Source organism: Rutidosis leptorrhynchoides, chromosome 6, assembly GCF_046630445.1.
Source record: "Rutidosis leptorrhynchoides isolate AG116_Rl617_1_P2 chromosome 6, CSIRO_AGI_Rlap_v1, whole genome shotgun sequence".
In the NCBI taxonomy this organism is placed as follows: domain Eukaryota; kingdom Viridiplantae; phylum Streptophyta; class Magnoliopsida; order Asterales; family Asteraceae; genus Rutidosis; species Rutidosis leptorrhynchoides.
In genome coordinates, this window is record NC_092338.1 from 418,882,265 (window position 1) to 418,896,075 (window position 13,811).

At 34.5% G+C, this 13,811-nt stretch overlaps 2 protein-coding genes across 3 annotated transcripts; one reads left to right on the forward strand and one right to left on the reverse strand.

The window, feature by feature from the left end:
- Positions 1-5,555: 5,555 nt before the first annotated feature.
- Positions 5,556-9,837, forward strand: LOC139852369 (uncharacterized). 2 transcript variants are annotated; one of them, XM_071841654.1, is made up of 6 exons: positions 5,556-5,787; positions 6,685-7,085; positions 7,600-8,614; positions 8,742-8,857; positions 9,279-9,382; positions 9,511-9,837. In XM_071841654.1, the coding sequence occupies exons 2-6, from the start codon at positions 6,713-6,715 to the stop codon at positions 9,613-9,615; spliced, it is 1,713 nt and encodes a 570-aa protein (XP_071697755.1). In that variant the 5' UTR covers positions 5,556-5,787; positions 6,685-6,712; the 3' UTR covers positions 9,616-9,837. The 2 variants fall into 2 exon arrangements, with proteins under 2 accessions (XP_071697755.1, XP_071697754.1); XM_071841653.1 differs by having other exon boundaries at positions 5,557-5,787; positions 7,558-8,614; positions 9,511-9,836.
- Positions 9,838-9,970: 133 nt separating this feature from the next.
- On the reverse strand, positions 9,971-10,832 carry LOC139855809 (histone H1-like). The gene is made up of 2 exons (XM_071845052.1): positions 10,700-10,832; positions 9,971-10,589 (listed from the first exon to the last, which is right to left on the reverse strand). The coding sequence occupies exons 1-2, from the start codon at positions 10,778-10,780 to the stop codon at positions 10,152-10,154; spliced, it is 519 nt and encodes a 172-aa protein (XP_071701153.1). The 5' UTR covers positions 10,781-10,832; the 3' UTR covers positions 9,971-10,151.
- Between the last annotated feature and the right edge of the window lie 2,979 nt (positions 10,833-13,811).

Here is a 13,811-nt window from a genome sequence, read left to right on the forward strand (position 1 = left end):
ATGATATTACAGAATCAAATTTTCTGTTTAAGGTCACAATCGAACTGTTTTAATCCTTTGTCTCTATCCCTAAATTGTTATAATTCATAATCTAATCCAGTTCATAAGATTCAATTTTCATTAGATAAGGTTAAAAGCTGTTATAAATCAGACTCTATTTTTTTTATTTATTTATTCATGTTTCTGTTCTTGAGATGTAACATGTCGATCACTTATCAGTATACAACAAGCGAATTATGCCATAAAATGGATTACCCCATTCAGTTCATTCATTCCTTTATCAATTAAAACCAATACTTCTGTTAAATAGTTGGGAAATTCGACAGAAAAGAAGAACAGAAAAACTGTTAAAAAGGCCGGACCCCTGTTCGTGGTACTTTAAAAAAAAATTCGATTTTTAATCCCAATTGAAAAACTAAAATTGCTGTTTTGTTAGGGATCCTTTATGAAATCTATCTGCAAAGTTTCATTATCTAATTCATGATATCAAGGTCGAATTTCAGAGTCAAAGGTAAATTCTTAAAAAATCAAAACATGTGTTCTTCGTAAAATTCGAATTCTAGTTGCTGTTTCAGATTCAATTAATGATTGGAATAGTTTCTAGGATTGAATTGAAATATATTTCATGTTTTAATCTTGGCCTAATACAATCTCTAAATGAAAATCAATATTATTTTTTTGTGTATGAAGTCGCGAAGAATACAGCAGCTTGTTTTGCTTATTTTTTTTTCTTTCTTTTCTTTCTTTTCTGCTATCTATTAATTTACAAACGTAACCGTAAATCACTGATTTATCAATTTCGCATTCTAAAACATATCTCTGATTGATTTATTGATCATTGGTCGATGAAGAAGAAGGAAGGAAAGAAACAGAAATAATAATGGGTAAATAAATATGATTGGGAGTTTTAATCAGAAAAACATAGATGGTCGATTGGTTAAGGTTGTTTGCGGATTAGCGGGTGGTCGTGGGTTCGAGTCCCTGGAGTGATAGTATTCTTTTTAGGACGAATTTTCATTAAGGTAGCTTCATTTTTATTATTATTATTATTATTATTATTATTATTATTATTATTATTATTATTATTATTATTATTATTATTATTATTATTATTATTATTATTATCATGCTTAGATTTATAAATATTAAAAACATTACTAAAAATTATTATTGTTATAAGTATTATTAATAGAATTATAAATTTTATCATTAAAGTGATATTATTATTATTATGATTAAGATTAAGATTATTGTTATTACTGATATATTATCATTAATATTGTTACTATTATTATTGTTATCCTTATCAATATCATTAAAATTATTATTATTATTATCATTATAATCACTACTAATATCATTCTAGTACTGTTATAATTACTATTTAAACACACAAATGAAATGTATATATATATATATATATATAAAATATTTAATAAATATGACATAACAAAATTTATATTTTTATATATGTATAAACTTAATATATAATAATAATGAAATATAAAAGTTACTAATATAAAAATTATATCACTAATAATAATATATATATTTGTTCGATTACGATTATACGTTTTAATATATATAATTAATATAGGTTCGTGAATCCGAGGCCAACCTTATACGTATTCAATGATGTTATGTGTATTTTTACTACAAAATACATTAGGTGAGTATATAGTCCCTTTTTAAACTCTAAATATTTTGGGATGAGAATACATGCATTTTATGATTTACGTTATGGACACAAGTGACTAAAATTACGTTCTACGTTGAGTTGTACCACTGCATATCTCCCTAAAACTTGGTAACTATTAATTACATGGGCCAGTGTAAACGCGAATCCTGTTGATAGATCTATCGGGCCTGACAACCTCAACCGGACTGGACGACCAGTATTCAACGGTTGCACAGTACTTCGTTTAGGTGGCTACACTTGGTACGGTGTAGTGTGATTATATATAAAGGGAATATGTGCTGATTTATTCTTGTAAAGTATGGTTACCAGGTGCTCAACAAACTTAGAATGCTTTTCATACACTTGCGAGTGTACTATGTTTAAATATATGAAATCTTGTGGTCCATAGTTATAACGCTGCTAGCATCAAAACCTATATCTCACCAACTTTATGTTGACGTTTTAAAGCATGTTATTCTCAGGTACGAATTAAGTCTTCCGCTGTGCATTTGCTCATGTTAAGGACATTACTTGGAGTCGATCATCGCAATGGGACCAAATGTTGATGACTTCGTCCAGGAGGATTAGGACGGGTTGTTACAGGAACGGACTCCTCTACATATTTTGCCTTTACAAGAAGCAAGTCAGGATGAACGTTGGTGCTACGATGTCTAATAGGATACAGCTAACAGTGAGGGGGAAGATTCTACATTTTATGATTCTGAGAGAGTCGGTTTGTTTGAAGAGTTTATCAGAGATATCGATAGGGATCTCAGCTCAGTCTTAGGGAGAATCTTGTTGCATTTGTACTATGTGTAACACGTACGAGTTAAAAGAAACTACAGGATGACAATTAGCATTTCGACTTCAATGAGCGGAAACATTGATGTTCGAAGTTTGGGTTTTCACGTATTCTGGAAGACTTTTGATGGAGCTTGTGATTCACAAGTTTATGGTACTACAGCAGAGATTGACTGAAGATTGCAAGAGGTGTTTACAATCATTCGCCAGCAACGTCCAAGGGGGAAATTGTTGATGCATATTTTGTATGGCCGTCACTGGGCGAATAACGTCTATTCATACATTGTACACCTAGTTTATATACACACGTGAAACTGATCAGTTATAGGAGCATCTGTAACTGTTGGGCTACTCATGTCGATAGGCCCATTAGGGCAACCTAAGTCTAGGTCGTCTATATATATCAGTTTATGTGTGTCTTTAGGGTTAAGAGATCAGGAGTCTAAACCCTAATTTGGGAGAGCCGCATCCGGTGATCCTGTGCATAGGGGAGATCATGCTCGATCTCCCCTTGCCACCGATGTTTCTCAGTTTAAATCAATTGTAAGTTTAACGTTCATATTAATGATATTGATTTATGTTTGATTCATCGCGTTTATCTCTTCCGTCTTTGATTTTTGCTCGTTAATGGTTGTTTTGATCCGTAACCGACCGGACCAACAAGTACAATCACTTTGTAATTTTTTTTAACGATGATATCAACATCCAATGCTCTCATTTGTCACTCACACACGCGTTAGCGTTAGGGGGAACCCCATTTCGTGACAATGTTAGCAGTATCATTGAAGGTTGGGTAAACCCCCCAAAGACCTTCCCAAATCGCATTGATGTTGGCAGTACCATCAAATGTTGGAAACTCTCTGCTTAGATTGAGAATCGAACCTGGGTTGGCAGTATCCCAAGTTGGATCTCACCCTCATACCACTCAATTCAAGTTTCGGTGGTACAATCACTTTGTAATTAGGTTGATTATTATTTTCTCCAATCTAAAACAGTTGTCCAATAACTTTTTATTTGTTATCTTAAAATGGCTGGCATTTTCATAAATAGATAAGTATAATCCTTGTGTTGTGTAATGGCATACCTCTTTGTTAGAAATTGGGAGTTCGATTTTCTAGTGTGACAACATTGAAGACAAGGATATCCCTTGATTTTGAATTACACCCAATGTAGCCTTTCACACATCGTTGTGGGGGCAGCAGGGAGGGGGTTTTACAGGTCATGCCCTCGGATTGGTCTGAGTTTCCTTCAAGACAACGATTGAGGGCGAATTATGCAACTGCATGAGATGATCGCGTGGGTGGTTAAGTCCTACCTGAGTGATCACGGACTATTGTTCAAAAAAATAGATAAGTATAAGTAAGTATTTTATACTTTTAATGTATAAATGTAAGATTAATAGATGAGTAAAAAGTAAAATTATAAAGTAAATAAAAAAGTGAGTTTAATAGTGATATTTTTAAACATATGATGAGGTAAAAATTTTGATGATTTTATTAGCGTTTTCTAATGTAAACTTCTAATGTAAACTTGTGCTTAATGATGTATTAACTTATTTCATCTATAACTATTTATTTTCTAATAGAAGTTCATAAAACTTAATTTTCAATTCTTCCCTTAAAAAATGATTGCTTAAAATCTACTTTCTAGTTTCTAAAAGAATATTAGTCAAAAGGTACAGATATAATTCCATAAAACTTAATTTTCGATTCTTCCCTTAAAAATGATTGCTTAAAATTTACTTTCTAGTTTCTACAAGAATATTAGTCAAAAGGTACAGATGTAATTCCAGTGATGAAGGTAATGACAATATAATATCTATAGGACGAATAATTTAAAATGGACTTATCAATTATGAATATCTTTATTGAGTTGTAACTTGTGTTTTTAAAATATAAAAATATAATAAAAGTGACAAAAATCATATCATGTGATCAGTTTAAATGATCATGTTTGAAGTCTATTACTCCGTATTATTTTATTTAGAAATTATAAATTATATTATAAAAATCAATAAAAACTAGATCGTAAAATCATTGTTGATGATGAGTCAAACCTTCTTTGATTGCCAAACAAACAGAAGCCAAAAAAGCCCACGAGTCCACGTAGAAACTTTGAACTTCAAAAGTGTCGTGAGGCGCATTACACGTCACTGTATTCTTACACTTCGTCGAACTTTTACGTGCTCATTTTTTTTTTATTACAAACTTTTACGTAATAATAAATCCTTTCATTCAAAAATTAAATTAATTATAATAACACTCAATCCAATAATGCAAAATAAAAAAAAATAAAAAAAAATGTTGACTCAATTAGTTTTAATTCCTGTAACTAGATTAAGTTTGAGTTGAGTTTCTAGATGATAAGATTGAAACAAGATTTTCATAATTCTGCGCAGGGGTGGAGCATAGAGGAAACACCGAGGGTATCCGCTCCAATTCGACTAAATGAATTAGTTTTACCTTCTTTTTTGTGAATGGCGATTTTTTTTTTAGTATTTACCTCTATTTCACTAATTTCGACTCATCTCAAATTGAGTTCAAGTTCCGCCACTAATTACGTGGAAAGCGCATTAGACGATGGAGTTTACTTTTAACATTTTTTTTTATCATTTTTAATTCAAATAAGATTCTTTATGATCCTTCATAAATCATCGTCATTCTTTATCGAGTGTGAGAAAAGGTAATATAAGTTGTGTATATACCAAGAATTAAAACTAATTATATTCTTATACGGTAAATTTATATATATAGGAATATTAAATATAAATTTAACAATGTAACGATAATTTAAACCGTGCAAAAACATACTTATGATACAATGAAACTGATAAAAATAAAAAAGTACAAATATGAAAATAAATCAATAATTGATGGCGAGGTGACAAAATAAAGAAAAGATTGAAGGGAACAAGTTGAAATATAAATATTCTTGAAAATTTAGAAAGCGAGTTGGTTCCATACAGAAGTGTCCACGTGGCAAATATGCAACCACATTTGAAACTTGGAAAAGAAAAGAAAAGAGAAAGAAAATAGCCGAATGCATGCTATTCACTCATACAGATATATAGATATAGAATAGAGATAGAAACTGATATAGAAGATATACATATATGTATATGTTTTTACATATAGTTTCTATTTGTAGAATTCTACCCACAAACAAACATAAGCTAAGCAGCATTCTATTTTTGGTTAGCTGATAAGCTGAGAGCAAATAAAGCTGAAAATCAATATCAACCAATAATATAATAATATTAGGTGAAAATATTGGATTTTGATCAATACATGGCTTTGTTTGGGTGTAAGGTAAGTGGGTTTTTGTTCATTCACTTTTTGTTCAATTGGGTATTTGTTTTTATTGAATTTGGATTAATGATTTAGTGTTTCTTGTTTATTTAACCCCAATTTATTGGTTTTAGTTTGCTTCCAAAATTTATGGAATTTTGAGTAGTTTAAAGCTATGAATCTGAATATGTGTACTGAAACTGGAACTTTGTCAAAGATTCAAACTTTTAATTGTTTCCAATATTCAAAAGTCAATAGTTTAATGCAGTAATCATTTTTTGCCCAAGTTATTATCTTATGACTAGGTGGAAATAGAATTAAGACCACTAGAGTTTGGTCTGTTATGTAATGAAAACAAATCAAAGATAATAAAGCCATATTTTGTCATGCTAAATGCCGTTAGAAATAAAAGTTTAATGGAATTATATACTTTATTTAGTTAGATGATTTACTTGTCATGATCATTTTTACTAAAATTACCAACACTAATTAAGCCATGCATGGACCATTTTTTAACGATAAAAACAGTGTTAACTCTGATATGCAATTTCAATAATTCTTATATTCTTGATTCTCTGTTGTTGCTTGATTCTCGGGGGTAGGTGAATAATGAAGAGTTTTCAAACTCTGGCCCTGTTTGGCTCACAGAATCCAATGGGATTCACGGAATTCAATGAAATTCCGGCGGAATTGGAATTGAATTTAGACACGCATGGGATTCCGGGGAATTGGAATTGAATTTAGACACACGCGACGTGTCTAAATTCAATTCCAATTCCGCCAGAATCCCATTGGATTCCGCGAGCCAAACGGGGCCTTATATTTTATGATCTAATACATTGTTGAGTGCTTTTGTCTTACATCCTAATCTTACTGATCATAAGATTTAGTTAAACAAGGTTTCATTCATGATTTCAGGATTTGTTGTTTTGTCAAGCATAAGGAAATGGAGAATGCTAAAGACAATGAGATCGATTTAGGCCTTTCTCTTGGTATTACAAACCAACGTGCTGAGTCATGTAGTAACACAAGTGCAGGTGCAAATGCAGACTCAAAGTCAAAAACAGGTACGATTGGGGAATCTCGTCCGATAAAAGAGTTGGTTTGGTCTAGAAAAAATGGTTTGAGGATCAAGTGTGCTGGCTGCAGAAACTGTTTTGTTGGCATTAAGCCTTGTATATTGATGGATGTTGGCCCAATCCAAATGGTTTCACCGTCACAAGATGACGAAAACTGTGTGATTGCGCAAGCAACGTGTCATGCAGGCTCTGTGAAATCCTCTCCTGACTATTTTTTAGGATCAAGTGTTGGTCAAACAGGTACATGTTCTTCCTTGAATAAGACGTATGTGACGTTTGTTTTTTACTTAATCGACTTAATAGCTTGGAAATTACTATGAAAATATATTGAAAGGTTTTTGTTTGTGACTTATAAGATTATACGTGTCTATTTAAATAAATATGAATTTCCGTTTAGGTCCTTACTTTTTAAAATTTACAGTATTATTAATGGTTTTCTCAACTACCTCGCATGGAGGATTATTTTGGTAAATACAGATGATTATTCAGCGCATAAAATAAACAATAGTAATTATTTATCCATCATTTATTCCTCACAAACATCTTATATTCATTCATTCAGACAAGAGGACTTAATAAGAAAGTCCAATTGAGTAATCATGAATTTCAAAAGTGCTACTAATAGCGCATGTTGAATTTAAGTGAGCGAGCTCGGCTCCGATCTTTGCAGTTACTTTCAAAAACATACTAAATCTGGTACTGTCTATTGTAGGTCAAAAAGACCAAAAAATTGCTAATCTTTTACCGTTATTAGTTAAAGAGCCTGCAAGATTAGAAACCAAGGCTGAAATCATCAAGAATGGCAAGGACATATTCAGCCTCGACATTGGATTACCTTTAAAAATACAAGAACACCGTCCACCGCCAAATTTGGCAAAAGAAAAATGTAGCTCTAGTGCTCCGATTCTTGAAAAAATTGAAGAAACTGCTGAAAATGATGTGATTGTTAAAGATGATACGATATTAAAAAACGAAGGTTTATCAAGAAATGAGAGCGGGAGCATGGAAAGTTGCAACAGTGCTAATTTGTTGTCGCGTAGGGATAAGAGATTAAGATTTGAAGAACAGTTGATTATTGGAAGTAAACGAATCAAGAAACAAAGTCAAGAATGTCACATGGTCAAACAACAAGATAGTTCTTTCATGAACTGGATATCAAATATGGTCAAAGGCAACGTAAAACCACATCAAGAAGTTGGTCACCGTCACATTGATAAAGAAGACAAAACTTTGAACGTTGTGAATAAACGGTGCGGATTTCATGATGTTTTTCAGTCTTTATATTCACAAGATGCTAAAAGACTTCAAACGAAGTTACTGATTGAGAATAGTAGTAATCCGTCCAAAGAAATCGTCTTGTTTGAAAAGCCACCCGATGATAGTTTGAACCAAAAAGCCTTTGGGAAGTCATGGATAACTCGATTTTCTCCAAAAACGCCTTCAACTTCAACTAACAATTCAGACCTCAAGGACTTTGTTTCTGCTTCGGTTGGCTCGGAACAGTTCAAGAAACCCGTAGCAATTCACTCGAAGATAACTTCCATCTTTTGTGACCAAAAGGGTCATGAATTACATGATTGTTTAGAGATGAATGAGAATAAAAATGTCTTCTTCAAGAAAAAAGTATCAAATCTGCATGATATTCCGAAGCCAATTGCTTCAAGCTCTGAAAATATCAAGGTGATGAATGAAAACAAGATCCTCAGAATACCAAAAGAAATGTTTGACACCGTACGCAGACTTAGATTGTCTCGAACAGACATCCTCAAGTAAGACTTCTTAGAGTCTTACATATGATCAGTAGTCAAATAGCATCGCAAAAGAATTGTATATTTCTGTCATTAACTTAAGTTTGGTACGTTGTTGTTGATTTGTATCATGCGTTTGTAATCTCAGATGGATGAATTCCAGCTTACCAATCGCAAAGATAGACGGATATTTTCTACGGTTGAGGCTTGCGAAAGGTGAAACAGAAGTAGGTGGTGCAGGGTACTATGTTGCTTTTATAACTGGTATTCTTCCTATCAACTCTTCATAGTTCATACTGTATTCAATTGCAAATTAGTCAAGCTTTTATGAAGTTAAATTGTGCCTGAATCAAAGATCAAGCTTGTTCATGTCAGTGTTAATTAGGTTTTTCACTGCATAAAGTTTTCACCTTGCCAAGTCAAAATGCTAATTATCATCTTTCAAAACGATATGCATTTGTTTTCGTAGAGATACTTTGATCCAGAAACCCTGGTCTTAAGATTATAAAGAAATCAGTATTGGTTTGGATTACAGAAGTTAAAATGTTGACTTTGAAAGTCAATGTGCCTTTTTGCATAGCAGTATCAGCTGTAGTCATTTGTTACGGAGTATTTGATATTCTTACAATTGCTAACATCAAGTATCTATATCTATATCTATGATGATTATATGTTAATCCTACAGATGAAAATCAATCACAAGGGTCCAAGAAGCCTATCCGCGTCAACATTGGAGGCGTTCAATGCTTGGTCGAAAGCCGATACATCTCTAACTGTGATTTTTTAGAGGTACAGTTATCATTCATGTCAAACCATCACAAATTCAAAACAGTTTTTACATGATCGCTTCAATTTATATAATTGGCGATTAAAAGCACAAGCATTATACTTGTTTTATACGATGTCCATATTTGCAGGATGAACTCATAGCCTGGTGGCGAACAACATTGACAAGTGGTGACGCGCCAATAGAAAAAAACTTGACTTCGAAGTTGGAGGAAAGGAAGAAATTGGGATTTTAGTTTTCAAGGAACACAATGTACAGACTTTGATACAATTGGATACCCTTCAATTTGGAATCTAGGCTTCCAGTTTCTATTCTATACCTTTGTTCAACCATTTATATATAACAAATTTAGACATTATGTTCAAAGTTTATATATTCAGAATACATACCTAATACAGCATCATATATTGAATTAGTTCATACTGCAATTGTAACTGTAATCGGATGTCAAGGAATTATGTTTGGAAGAATATTTAATGACAAAAAAAAAAAAAAACAACAAATAGTACCTTTTAAAACATAAGGCAGCAAATAATAATTATAGTAATAAACAAATCACATTTTTTAAAACGAAACCATCTGAATTCAAATGAGCTCTAAATGGAAATTCAAGCAGTGCAGAGTCTTGAAAAACAAACCTCGATTTTATAAATCACCCAACTCAAGATTATAATAGTAGTAGTGGTAGTAGTAGTATTAATATTATAAAAAACATCAACCTACAAATTTACACAATTAATCAACCATAACTATAGAAAACCAAACAACCCCTTATTTTTTAGCAGCAGCTTTCTTCTTCGGAGCAGTTTTCTTCATCGGCGATTTAATACTCTTCGGTTTTTTCGCCGCAAGAGTTTTCTTCGCGGCTTTTTTCGCCTTCACCGGCGTCTTCACCTTCTTCACTGACTTTGCCTTTGCCGGCGCAGAAGATTTCTTCACCGCTGCCGGAGCCTTCTTGGCTGTGGTCACCGGAGCTCTCTTCTTCTCGGCAGCCAGCTTCTTTGGCTTTTCAACAACACCAGAAGCTACCTTAAATGAATTCTTAACCTTAACTAGCTTTCCGGCAGCAACAAGCTTCTTCAACTGAACGAGCAACATCTTCTTATAATTCGCCGGTAGATCCTTCTGATGATCCTCGATGTGTTTCGCAATAGCGTACTGACTTGATCCAGTTCGCTCTTTCAACGACACAATCGCTTCTTTCACCATCTGTTAAGTTACAGTTAGGGTTAGGGTTTCAAATAATACAAAATTATAATTATAATTATAATAATGATTAACCGCAAAATAATTAAATTAACATATAAACAAATTATTACCTCGGCGTAAGGAGGATGAGATTTAGGTTTCTTCGTCGCCGGAGCTTTCTTTGGAACTGTAGTTTTGGTAGAAGCAGCCATTTCTGTGTGTTTCTGAAGTAGTATCAGTGTTTGTTAGTTTATGGTATTGAGATAGAATGGTAGTTGAAACTGGGAACATAAATGGGGTATTTATCGAGGAATATGGAATGAAGAAGGTGAATTGTGATTGGTGGAGATGATATGACACGGATCGAGTTTAAAATGGAACCGTTTGAATGATGCGATGGATTGACGTACACGGACGGCTGAGATTAATAGCTGAATGGCACACGGATTGTTATTTCCGGATTCAGGTGTGTAACGGAAGTTATTGGTGATTTGGAGTATACTTGGCAATTGAACTCGTAATTTCAAGTGCGGGTAAATTGGATGTTAGAGAAAAACTAGTTGTTCACACTCGCTTCTCGCCGGGGGTTCGCCGGGGTTCGATTTTTAATGTATTTTATTGCGTTTAGTAAAATTTTTTTGTGGCTAACGATGTTAACGATGATGTCGTTGAAGCGCAACACGAGTCGAACTAAAAGGTATAACCCATGAGAGATTTAAATGTTATTTTAAATTAACAATATATGTGCATCTCCGCGTTTCGCTATGGAATTGTCGGCTTTTAAAAATTTAACGCAAAATCAACGTGTATGAAAAGTACCTCAATTATTTAGCGTTTTTTAAAAAGAGTTCGTTTTGCGTATAGTTGGTGACATTGTGTTCCTAAAATTATTTCGAGTTTAACGATGGTGCCGTAAAAATTTAACTCGTTGCGAGCGAGAAAATATGACCCGTTAAATATTTGGGTAGAGTTTATTTAAGATTTTTTATGAAAATAGGTGTTTGACACTTTACCCCCTGTGTGGGGGGTCGGTTTTAATTTTTGGAAATAGTGTGAGGTTTTTTTGGGAAATTTTTAAAAGGTGGGAAAATAGAGGGAAAAAGAAGTGAAATGGCGAAAATGCCCCTGAGACTATTCATAAGTTTTGTCTAATAGTTAATATGATAATGATAATGTAAATTAGACATGACAAATGTAAAGACTTAATTACGTCCTTGGTCCCTCATATTTTACAGTATCTTTTTTTCATCTTTGCTCCTAAAGTATTTTTGTTTCATCATAACCCTTAAAGTTATGATATGGTTTCATTTAAGTCCCTAGTTAACGGATTGAGTTAACGGCAGTTAACCATGGGGACCTAAATGAAACCATATCGTTACTTTAAGGTTTAGGATGAAACAAAAATACTTTATGGACAATGACTGTACAAAAATACTTTAGGGACAAGGATGAAACAAAAATACTTTAGGGACAATAATAAAAAAAAGGTAAAACTTTAAAGACCAACGACGTAATTAAGTCAAGAGGGAATGACATTTTAAGGAAATAAATAACAATTACTCCGTACTTACTTATATACGGGGATGTCAACCGTAAAGTTGCATGAATGGTGTTTGGTCTGTTACAGGTGGTTGGCTATTTGCTTGCACAACAACTCCCACATGACATGCCTTTTGAGTTCTTTTTGTCAATGTCTTTGGACCCGTTTAAAAATCTAACATGTTTGACCTATGAATCAATTCAACCCAAAATCGTTTTGACCTGTTATTTAAACCGACCCAACCTGACTCATTTGAAGAGTTGTGCTTTACCCGACCCAACCCGTTACTTAAAAATCTAACTTAAGTTTGGTACATTGTTGTTGATTTGTATCATACGTTTGTAATCTCATATGGATGAATTCCAGTTTAGCAATCGCAAAGATAGACGGATATTTTCTTCAATTGAAACTTGCAAAAGGTGAAAAAGAAGGTGAAGCTCGCTCTGATCGTCTCACAAACAAAGGACGATAACATTGGAATAGAGCGAGCACATTGAAAATGATTGAAAATGAAATTGACAGTACAAACGAACAAACCATCTAATCTAAATCTAAAATATATACATAAGACCGATATCATATCAAACTCCACCATCGCCACTAAACAGAAGCCGCATATCACAAATGAACGTCAGGCACTCCAGCAACACCTAACCCGAGACATGCAAACCGAGGTAACCTCTCGTACCCGGAAACTCCGTATCAACTCCAAAGAGAAATACAAGCCCCTCAAATTAAATCAAATCTCTGTTCGAGCAGAAAAAATGACCCCGAGAGAACCACTCCAATAAATATCAATTTACCATGGTCAACGAATTCAACACACGCCGGCAAAGACATCGAGCCCACCCGAATAGACTCGACTACGGGAAAAGGCGTGAACAAATCCGACACACAACAACAGGCTAGCTCGACACGCAGAATCAAACCATAAAGAAACCAGGCCATCATCACCAATTTTCTGATTTTACAAACCCGCGGAAATCGGCGGCCAACAACCAGTAGCCAGCTTTCGCCAACAGTCGCCAGCAAAAACCGGCAGCCGCCAGCAGAAGCCACCTACGACCAGCCAAATCTAAGACCTCCGGCAACCCCCAGCAGCCACCGACAACATCATCAGCAGCCGGAGCCACCATCTGCCGCCGCTGTCGGCGTCGCCGGTTAGTCGCCGACCGTCCTAAACTGCCACAGCGTCGGTTATAACCACCCACGGCCACCATGAACAACCATCGGCCGCTAGCAACCAATAAAGGCCGATAGCTTCCGTCGTCCATCCACAATATCCATAGGCGGCTTTCAGCCGCCAGAACCCACAAGTTTCAACATATAAAAACACCAACCACCTGCTCAAAAAGTAACCCCAACCTTAAAACAAAACCGAGAATCAAACCTTGGTGTTGTAGAATTCCAACTGGAATTCGTCGCCTACACCACCGACGGAACGAAGACAGCAACGGTGAGGAGAGGAAGAGCTTTAACGAGCAACCAACTATCCCAGAAACCAACGCGCGTACGCCGGAAAAACCAAAAACCCGACCAAAAACCCAGATCCTGATGATAACCCACCGGAATCGCCGCCTGGGAGAAAGAAGAGAGACCGGAGAAACCGACGGCAAACGAAGTCACCTGAAAAGAAGGCGAAGTGGTTGTATTTATTAGACAAAAAGCGATAAGATCCGGATCACCGGCAAGATGCCGGTGGT